This window comes from Emydura macquarii, unplaced genomic scaffold (assembly GCF_026122565.2).
Source record: "Emydura macquarii macquarii isolate MOO-44397 ecotype Brisbane River unplaced genomic scaffold, CSIRO-AGI_Emac_v2 contig_2897, whole genome shotgun sequence".
NCBI lineage: Eukaryota > Metazoa > Chordata > Testudines > Chelidae > Emydura > Emydura macquarii.
Window position 1 is genome coordinate 9,529,093 of NW_027133034.1, and position 10,810 is coordinate 9,539,902.

Consider the following 10,810-nt stretch of genomic DNA (forward strand, 5'->3'; position numbering starts at 1 on the left):
AATTTAATAGTAACAGTCAGTCATATACCATAGTGTTCGTTGGATTTTCTCTCCCACACACTCATATAATGTGAATCTCTATTAAATTTCTGCAATGTGCAATACCTAATAAATATTTAGGAAAGCCAATTCATAATATCCAGGGCTTAGTTACTGGAGCAAATTAGCAGATTGAGTTAAATCTTTACCTCACAACTTCCATGAAAACTACAAACTGCCCTTTCTTCTCTACAGTTTTACCTTGAGTTAGGTAACTAGCATTAAGAATATACCTTTTTTCCCCCCTACTGAAGACGCAACCTTAGAGCATGGTTTTAATCTGGAAAGTTACTCTAAAAACAGCACTCTGGAGTTTCTTATTTTCTCCATCATAACCAAATCAAGCGTGCTCAGTTTACAAGTAAAGATATTTTTACCAAGGCGGCAACCTCTGGAATATAATAACCAAGATGGGTTCTCTTTCATATTACCACCAGTAACAGGCTCTGCAGGCCAAGTTCAGCCTTCAGTTACCCTTGTGCAATCTGATTGCCTTCAAAGGGTTTTCAGATATGGATTTGAGCAGAACAATTCTGTTCACGCAAAAGAATGAATGAACAGAAGCTAGCACATTTCCTCTTATCCGCATTAACTCTAGTAAACACTTATGTTGTCACTAGGAAAAGAAAATGAATGCATGAACATGGAGCAGATCAGCTGAGTAAAGAGTCATTTTTACATAATCACTTTTCATAGTAAGAGCTGTGAGGGAACACATTTTTTAAAAAACAACAAAAAACGTTGTTCTAGGGAAAATAAAATAATGAGAACCTGAGCTGCCTTTCCACAGACCTGCATGGTAAGCCAAATACTTTCTGCTGACTCACGGTAAGTAATAGAAAACAGCAGCTGTGGATGCATTAGTACCCACTCATGTGCCTGACTGAAGACAAAGAATGTTGTGAAATAAAAGGAATAAAAACAAGGAAATAAAAATATCCAGAAAGACCACTCCTCATTTCCAACCAATCTTGGCCTAACATGAGAGATACTTATACAACTTATAACTATCAGCTGTTATAGCAAGGATTTTCAAAGCCTAGACTAGAAAATAAGACACCCAACTCCCATGAAAAATGGGTACCAAACACCTTTATGCCCCTTTGAAAATTCCAGTCTGCAACTTTATATATCTAAACAAGAAAGTGACAACATTGCTGACTCTTCCATGCACACTACTTTTGTTTTGATCAGTGAAATATGTGCAGTCCCCCATTACAGGAGAGACTGTCTAGGCTCTGTGGAAGAGTTAAGACAAGATTTATGTTCCTAAAAGTCATTTAAAGTGCAGTTCTATTTCAAAGATTGACTTAGAATTATACCACCTTACTCAGAGCTGCTCCGTTTATGTTCCAAGTCATATATGTAATGCCAAATAAGTGTTTACTACTATTTATTCCTATTAGAAATAGAAACAACATAGTTAAAAGAATTAGCTGGATTCCATTCAGTCTTACACAAAGAAATCAATACACTCCACTTGATGGTCCAAATACTTCAATTAAATCTGTGCAAGCCCCCCCAAAATGTGCAGAATTGTCATTTTTTTGTGATTAAAGAGAGCAGGAAAGAACCTTTTTTTCAATTCCTTGGCTAAATTAGTAGGGCTATCAGTTTAAAAAAATTACTAAGGAGGCAGTTTGGCCTAGTGGAAAGAGCACTGGACTGGGACTCAACTCTGTTCCCAACTCTACTGCTGGCCTGCTGGATACTGTTGGCCAAGTCAGTTCAACTCTGTGCCTCAACTTCACCATCTGTAAAATGGGGATAATTATACTCATCTCCTTTGTAAAGTGGTTTGAGATCTACTGACAAAGAGCACTATATTATTGTAAAATGAGCAAAATGATCTGGAAGTAAGTCAGAGTGTTACAAATGCAGTGGGATTCCATGTTAACTATCACTTTTTGAAGAAAAGAACTTTAAAAATCCAGCCACATACCTTTTTTTAAGCATACCTATGTGACAGAGGTGTTTAAACTTGCCAGAGCTAGACATTTTAGCTGTATTCTCACTGAGAAAACCAAATGAGTTCAAGTTCTACTGATCACAAAATGGCAGGTGATTGCTTGAGGAAAAAATACGAACATTGCATCAAAAGTTAGTTTTTCCACCAAATTAGAAATTAGGTGTTAAAGAACCCAAAACATGGTTACCTACAAAGATAAAAGCTAATGGGTTTATTTTAGGCAACACCAGAGCTATCTTAAAAGGACTTTAATAAAGTTCAACTAACCTTATCTTCTTAAAGTCTGACATAACTTTTTAGATTGCTTTCTTTCTGCTACTAAAAGTAATATTTCTTTGGTATGGTTAAGTTTTAGTGATAAGGAACGTAAGTTACCAACACCATCAACAAAGCAGATCCAAACAAGGAATTTTTCCTCCCTCTCAGCACACAATCCTTAATACCTTAGAATGTAGTCCAAGATCTCACCTAAGTTCTCTAGTTGTGTTTCAACTAACATATCAAGTATCTCACTGCCCACTGCCATTCTGTCAATGATTCCGCTACAACATAATTTTTCATTAGTTCTTTCTGGTTGACTCTGAATTCATAACAGTATTTAGAGCAGCCTTTCAAAGTCCTGCTTTCCCAATAGACCCCGGGTAAATGATTAAAAAAAAAACCAATCAAGATTGGGCAGAAGAATACATTTTGTGCCTTGCTTTATAAACTTCCATGATATTTCTGATTTACAGGAAAAAGTGATAGTGTATAAGGAATTTACTCCATTTGGAAGATGTCATCAGAATGAAATCATCACTTAAAAATTGTATTTGATTACAAGAGATTTCAGACCCTTAACCTACAGCTGTTTGATGATTAACTATTTTATTTGTCAAATCACTTATCAAAAAAAATGTTGATAAAAATCTTGATTGTATAAAGTTTTTTTTTTTTTTTTAAATGTTACAGTTTCTATCTGATCCATATTTTTTTAAAAGTCACCATTACCAAGCCAAACAGTATCTTTTTGTTATTCTTGAACAGCTTTTAAATCAAGTTTCCAGGACGTGAGAGAAAGAATTTAAATTATGAAGTGCTGAGTAATTCATCCCAGCAGTTTTTCTTTTAAAAAAAGGAATGCATGAAGAAGAGTCGAAGGTTTGTAAGGATGAGTCAGTTCACATGAGTTGGCAGTGAGTTTGATGTATAGTTTAGGAAACAAAGTACTCAAAAGAAAACAAGTCAAATTTTTACTCCATTTTTTAAACTTTCATGCACTCGGCTGCTTAACTATAAGAAGAAAGCAATCAGATCACACTGCTGACAGCTGGAGAGAGCAGTTTAAATCTATTATGTAACTTCAGTTGTTTTGAGAGTGAACCTAGGTCAATGAAAACCACATCTATGTTATACATACCATTCACCAATCTGTGGACTGCTAGAAAACCACTGAGAAAGAATTGGTTTACACTAATTTACAGAAATTAAAAGCAAATCGCACACATCAGGAATATGAAAATATGGTGCCAACAAAACATTCTGCACCCTTTCATATATAAAGTTTTATATTTATGTTAACACTGCTAAACATTGGGCCTTAATATGTGAAATGTGGCTAATCTGTAATTGTGGGAACCAACAACAATTTTTAATTGCATGATTTATGCATTTAAACATTCAAGCACAGTATTTCATTAACAGCTTTTTTCCTTTGGGTGTTTTAAAGGTAGAGAGAAAACTAATGAGCAAATAGCCATCTTTTTAGCGTGCAGAACTCCAGAATAAGCTATACACATGTATGTATGCTTGTAAAAAGGAACTCCAGTATTTTAAAACTGAGTACAATGTAGTGTGCACAGCACATGTTTTAAGATATGTGTCATCTTATTTCCAAGCCATTAGAAATTACTTTGAACTTATCAAATGCACTTTGAAGAGGACAAGAAGCACTCCATGACAAAACTGAAATTTAAAAAAGCAATCATGAGAGCACAGAAACACTTGACATTTTTTCTACAGTTTAATACACTAAGCTGCATTGGTACTGTGCCTTTCCAAAAGAAGATTTACCTGTGATCTTATGGCAAACATAAGAAATTTCAGTCATGAGGGTAATTTTCTGCAAGAATTATAAACACGTAAATATAGGATCCTAAAACAAAAGTGCCTCAATAACTTCAAGCAAACTGTAGAATATTTCTAAGAATGTTTGGAGCATTTTAATACCTAAGGGGATTCTGTTTGCATACAAGTTAGAAAGACAAAGCAAGCTGCATTTTTCTGCCACAGGACTGTAGTATTTACAAAATAATGCATGACTTGACATTTTGGGATTTTTGTGTATGCGTAGGTGGATGGTAACAGTGAACCAACTATGCTCAAAACCTTGAACATTGCCAACTTCAACCCTGGGTTGTATGAAAGGTTAACAGAGAGCATGAGATCAGGAACACAAAGAAGCAAACCAATAAATGCCCAGTGAGCTTTAACTCCTCCAAGGTAAACTGCTCAAAAATGAAGAGTTAAGTTGTGCTTAACGTAGTTGGTTCAAACATCTTTTACCATTCAAACACAGTTTAAGTCATACACTACAATCAGGAGGAGAAATTATTTAAGTTACAAAAGGTCCTTAAAATGACTTCCTTCACCCCCACTTTTGCCCTGTTCTCTATGACCCCTCCTAAAAATTGTTAATTATTTTTCCATAGGATTGTTTTAACATGAAATTATTTCCTTGAATACATGATCTTCTGGAAGAGCAATCTGCATGCTCCTATATCTGGGATTGATCCTTCAAACAAAAGATGAAAGATTTAGTCAAATAATTTACCTACTCTGAAGTCAGCAATTTTATAGGTACAATATTCCTCATCCCTCAATAATATACTAATCTTTGTACACAGTTGTGCAAGTTTAGTAGCAACCCATTTCAAGAACAGTAGGATATAGGCCCCAGTCCTTGGGTCGGGCCCAGTTGTGCTCAGCCCAGGAACTAAAAGTGTTGGGAAAGAGAGAGGTGGCCATATGCCATTTATGGTCAGCTAGACTACCTACAGTTTGTTTAGGTTTTGATGCAAGTTTAGTACAGCCCTTAGACTGCGCTAATCTATGCATGGCTGTAACGGTCCCTCCAGAGGCTGTTGTGGCATCCATGAATCACTAGAGCACAGAAACACTCTAGACATGTCCCCTCCTTGCTTATATACACCCTACACTGGGTTTTGCATATATATTCTAGTTCCATGTGAGGTCTCATAAAAGCTGGTGTCACACTGGCTATCACTATCATTGTGAAACACATGTATATATACACTGAACATTATGTTCTTAAAAGTCTGTGTCCAGGGCCTGGTCACCAGCAAAGATGAAAAACAGGTTTGCTGTCAGACAAGAAATATTTATCTAGTTGACTGTTTACATGTAAATTAAGACTGTATGTTTCACAATGAGTCTCCTCCTACCAATCTGAAGCAAATGCTAATGAATGACTGTGAAAAAACTTCAGAGAGAAAAGTAACAGGAAGAAGCAAACAGGGGAGGAAAGGCAGTAATATCAAAGGTTTCTCTGCTATAATTGGGGGACAAAGACAACACCCTATTATCCCTCACCTAGGAAGTGGATAGCTAATTTGGTTCATGAAAGTGGGATCTCAGCCAAGCTTCACTGAAAACACTGGAGAGAACTTTGGATGAGATAAGCTTCTTTGGACAAGAAGATAACTTGCTAGTTAAGTTTAGTTGCTAAAAGCATGTTATGATTTTGTTTTCTGTGTAACCATTTGTTACCAATATTCTTGCTCATGACAACTTGAATCTCTGTTCTTTGATTATAAACTTATTCTTGTTTTCACTATAGAGACATCTAAGTGCTGTGGTGCTAAGCACAGTGGTGATCCTGAGTTGAAACTTACAAGCTGGTATATACTGTTCCTGTGGGAACAGCAGGCTTGGTAATTAAGTGAGTGTTCAGTGGGTAAGGGGGCTGGACATTGCAGGAAAGCTTTGAGGATCTGGGGATTGGCACGTGTCTGTTGCTACCTGTACAGAGAGAGCAAGGCCTGGAAATAAGTGCTTATGCTGCCAGAGGCTGGTGATTTCAGGGAGCTGATTCACAGCAGGCATAAACAAGACTTCTCTGAAGTAAGGGCACTAGGTGGTGAGATGCCTCACAACACTGGGTACCATCACACTGTTCTATTCAAGAACTAATTATGCACTATACTTTTATTTAAATTAACTTTAAAAAATAAAGCCTCAAATCACTAACGGAATATACTGGTTATAGATACAGTTTAAGGTGAACTGAAAGACTATTAAATCTGCCCACACGAGTTCAGACCCTCACCCAATTTCTATATTTTTCCTGCAACTATGGAAGACATCATTGTCCCCGCCTACACTAGCAAAAGAACCCAGTGTGTCAGCAACAGATGCAGTTGAACTGATGCTCAAGACAATTTAGTTCTGCCTACACTTGAAATTAATCCATTAACTGCCAGTGAGCATCAACAATGGGTCAATACCATTGTGTAGAAAGAACTGCTAATATGTAAAGGAACTGCAGCCCTTACATATTTTCAGGTGTTAGCAAGCAAGGGCATCCACTATTGCAGAGGTAAAATCCTGACTCCATTGATTTAAATGGGGCCAGGTAAAAGTAGGATCTAATTTTAATTAATTTGCTTAAGAAGTACTTGCAATTAAAGTATGTATATGTATTCTGTAAATCAACTGAGTCCAAAACTTTTATTTACTTTTGGAAAGTATTTCATTTGTTCATTAACTAGTTTATAACTCCAATTTTTGACAGTTACTTATTAGCAGAGAATGCATCTCCATTAAATGTCACATTTTTAAAAAGTAGACAATTGTGTGTCTATTGTAAATGTACTTCATACATAGATCCAAGGAATAATATTTAATTATAAAAAGTCACACACAAGTACATTTGTCTTAGATACTTATAACGAAACCCCATTACTATAGTTCCTAAACAGGGCTTGGAAAATCCATTTGCAAGTGAAAAGCTTTTCATGACAAGTGAGAGTCCCAAACTAGTTCCTGTATAGAATATAAAAACTCTGAAAAACAAATTTCCAGATGTAAAATGATGCACAATTGTCATTTTTAGCCCACAGACAGCTCTGGGTTAAAATACTCAAAGCCATCTAGGAGAAAAGAGACTTATCTTCTATTAATTTTAGTGAAAGATTTGTCTACATGCCTGAAATGACTTTGAATATCTCAGCTCTAATGTCAAAAGTTGCAGAGTTTTGGAAAAAGATTGAAACAAGACTCATCAGTTTCACTGCTGCTATTCAGAATCCTAGGCCAAGAAGGAAATGGAAAAATTGTCAGTTTCACACAGCTGCTGCTTGGGAAAGCAGCCAGAAGTATCAAAGAAAAGCACTGGAATTTTGCCTAGGCAAGAAGAGTCCAAAAATGGAGCTTGCAGGCGGAGTAGCAGAAAACCTACTCCACTGCAGCAGCCAGGAGGTTGAGGTTATGTCTACACTAGAAATGCTATGGCAGCATAGCTGCAGCTGCGCCACTGTAGTGCAGACAAATACTACAGTGACAAAAGAGGTTCTTCCATAACTATAGTAAATCCATCTCTGACAGGCAGTAGCTAGGTTGATACAAAAATTCTTCTGTCAACCTAGCAGTTTTCACACCAGGTCTTAAGACATCTTAATTACATTTCACAGGCATGAAATTTTTCACAACCCTGAAAGATGTAGTTAAACTGACCTAACTCTGTAGTGAAGACCAGACCTAACAGAGCAGTCCATTTCAGCAGCGAAAAGATAGGCTGTGATGGAAATTCTGGTCCAGTGGTCAGAAACTGATCTAAAAAAACCAAGTTCCTGAGCAGACCCAAAGGGTCTTCCTAGTAACAGCAAGGGGCTGGGCTTCTAACCAGGGTGTTGGCCCTAGATCTTGCTACTGGAACTCCCATATTGTCCTCATCTGACTAGGAGGTTATGGCCTTCTGCCAGTAGGCAGCTGGCACAATTGTCTATGCTCTGGTCTTGTTCCAAGACACCTAATTGCAAAGCCTTAGAAAAGAAGGCTACAGTTTTGGTTGAAGTCATTATGGAGTTAAATTAAGCTCCATACATTGAATGTTCCAGTAATGCTAAAAAATAAAGCACTTTTTAATAAGAGCATGAAACAAGCTTTCATGGGTAACATTTCTTTGACTTTTGGAGCTCTGTTAATGTGGCAAAGTCGGTATCCTTCTCCAGCAGAAACAACTTTTACACTACAGCTGGTTTCTTTACAGTTTAACTGTTATGGTCCTATGGACTGCAGTCACAGGCCATCAGGCTTCTCCTAATTGAAGTGGCGCCAGGCCTGGTCAATATTTGGAGGGAAAGCCTCCCAAAGGAAGACTCAAGCACCACAGGAAATCTTCCCTATGAGCCCAAGGCGCTAAGGAACACACTGATTTTCGTAAGAACACAGAAAACAGCTCATGATCGTTAGACAATACCACTGGAGGAACTACTGTGTAATGGCACCAGCACATTTCCCACAAAGCTACGGCTACATTTCACTGGCAAGGGATTCGTATCAATATAATTTTAAGCTGTAAAACTCTTTTCAGGGTAAAGGCATCACCCGCACAGACCCTAACTCAACTACACAGTGTATTCCTTTCTTTAGCCACCAGGGCTGTGAGGTGAAGGCTGTTACCATCCTCTTTCATCACCCACCTCCGCCTGCCTAGTTACCCGTGCACTGTGCCTGGCAGTTCGCGGCTCAGCCTCCCGTTGTTAGCGCCGCCCGGCTAGCTGAGCCAGAGCCACTCGTCGACGGGGCTACGGAGGCAGGAGCGGAGGACTCGCTAACGGCGATATAGCGGGCGATGGGCAGGGCCAGGGCAGGCAGCGCTAGCGCACAGTAACTCAGCGGACGCTGCTTCGTCACCCGGCAGGCCCCAGGCTTGGCTAGGGGCCCCCCCGCACTGCGGCTGGGCTCGGCTCCGGGAGAGCACTGCCAACCGCGCCGGCATTCCCCGCGAGAGCGGGACGGGCTACGGCTCGGCAACTCAGCCGGGGACAGGAAGCTGCACAGCCTCGCCCGCCCCTCTGCCCAGGCAGCCCCATCTCAGCACCGGCGCGGCCTCCCGGGCCCGCCCCCCTCACCTGCCGCACGTTGCTGGTCTCGGACACCGCGAACTCCTCCTTCTCTTTGGGGGTTTTCACGGTGACTTTGATGATCCGTGGCTCCGAGGAGTCGGCGGCAGCGGCTTCCCCCGGGGCGGGGGAGTCCGGGGGGCTGCGGGCCCCGGGGGGGCTCTCTCCACTCTCGGCCATAGCGGGGGAGGGGGCCGCTTGCTCGGGGTCTCGCTCGCTCTCGCCGCGCAGGGCACGCTGGGTAAACACGACCCCTCACCGTCGCTGCCTCGCGCGCCGACAGCGGAAAACACTCGCGAATCGCGACTAGCGACACTCTCACTCCCGGAGAGTTAAACGGAAACAGCCTGGCGCGGGCGCGCACGGATGACGTTTCGAATGAGGGAAGTTACTAGAAAAGTAGAACGGGATGTTGTCTCGCCTAGCGTGGGGCACACAGCGAGCTCAGCCTCAAGCGCATGCGCAACAGATGACTCGCTGGCAGTGCGCAAGCGTCATACCGAATAAAGGCTCTAGACTAGCGGCGGTGCGACTCCTTCCGGTTCGCATCTCAGGGCTAATCAGTGCGCGTGCGCATATGTCACATGACTAGGCTAGAACGATGGATGATGATGGTGCGTTGCGTTTGTTTGGCCTAGTGCGATTGCGCATGTGCGGCCTTTGCCTTAAATCCACTCACCGCCAGTGGCGCGAGGATTTCTTCCTGACTCTTGTTTCGAACGGAAGCCAACCGAGTCCCGACCCCCGCCTTCCTCTCACCCAGGGCTCCTTTGGCTCCGGCTGGTGCGGACCGTTGCGCCTCCAGGGTCCAGTCCACTCGTAGCGCAGCACGTGCAGTGTTCGGAGGCCCGATCCCATGGCGCGTGCGGAGGGCTTTGCTCGGCGGGACTAGTTCAGTGGGGCTTCTGAAGCAGCCGGGGCCCCTACCTTTCACTCTGTTACTTGCATGGTGCACAGTAGCGGGCCACGAGGTAGCTGCGCTCCAGGACGTGTGGGTGGGCACCATGCCCAGGCACGAGTAAGGTTAAGCACTAGGTACAGTCGCCCCATCGCACTGAGTGAAACTCTCAAGCCCCCTTGTGCACAGCTGCTGCCATCTCTCCTGATACTTTTACTCATGTACTTGGCAGCACATAATTGGTAAATTGTGGAGTGTGTGAGAGAGAGCCAGGGTCTCCTAGCTTAGGGGGAGTAACTATTGCCCTTCTCCCCCTCAACTCCCCGGTGTGCTAAAACCAAAGGATTAATGCAATCTCAACTCCACCAGTCCTCCAAGGCTGGCAGTGAGGATTCCTTCACTCCTCTTCTCATGTGGATTACCTTAAGAGCTCAATTACTTTGTTCATGCAGGAGCCAATCCTGGAGTCTTTACTCAGGATCTCTCCCCTACTGTGGTCACCATCTAAGAAGGCTGAAGAACTATAATGGCCCCATCCATAGCAATACTATTGTTAAGTCTGCAGTGGTATTTTCACTGAAACCTGGATTGAAGTGCCTCTGTTTCATCCTTAATGACTAGATTTAGACCTTACACTACAAAGATACCTAGACTGATATTAGATTGACTTATAGCCACCACAGTAATTACTGCAGTGGCTGATGTCCACACTACCCTCCTTGGGTCCATGGTGCATGTCCTCACCACAGACCTAAGAGGAGCAACATGGAGAGCTGAGAG

The 10,810-nt window shown here is 41.7% G+C and overlaps 1 protein-coding gene across 2 annotated transcripts in view; it reads right to left on the bottom strand.

Moving 5' to 3' along the window:
• The window catches only part of UBQLN1 (ubiquilin 1), a 33,799-nt gene extending 24,216 nt beyond the window's left edge, over nt 1–9,583 (bottom strand). Inside the window, exon 1 of one of the 2 annotated variants that reach the window (XM_067569319.1) lies at nt 9,142–9,583. In XM_067569319.1, coding sequence (XP_067425420.1) covers nt 9,142–9,312 — 171 coding nt within the window. In that variant the 5' untranslated portion in view covers nt 9,313–9,583. The remainder of the gene's footprint in view (nt 1–9,141) is intronic. The other variant, XM_067569318.1, reaches the window with a different exon arrangement.
• Nucleotides 9,584–10,810: the final 1,227 nt, after the last annotated feature.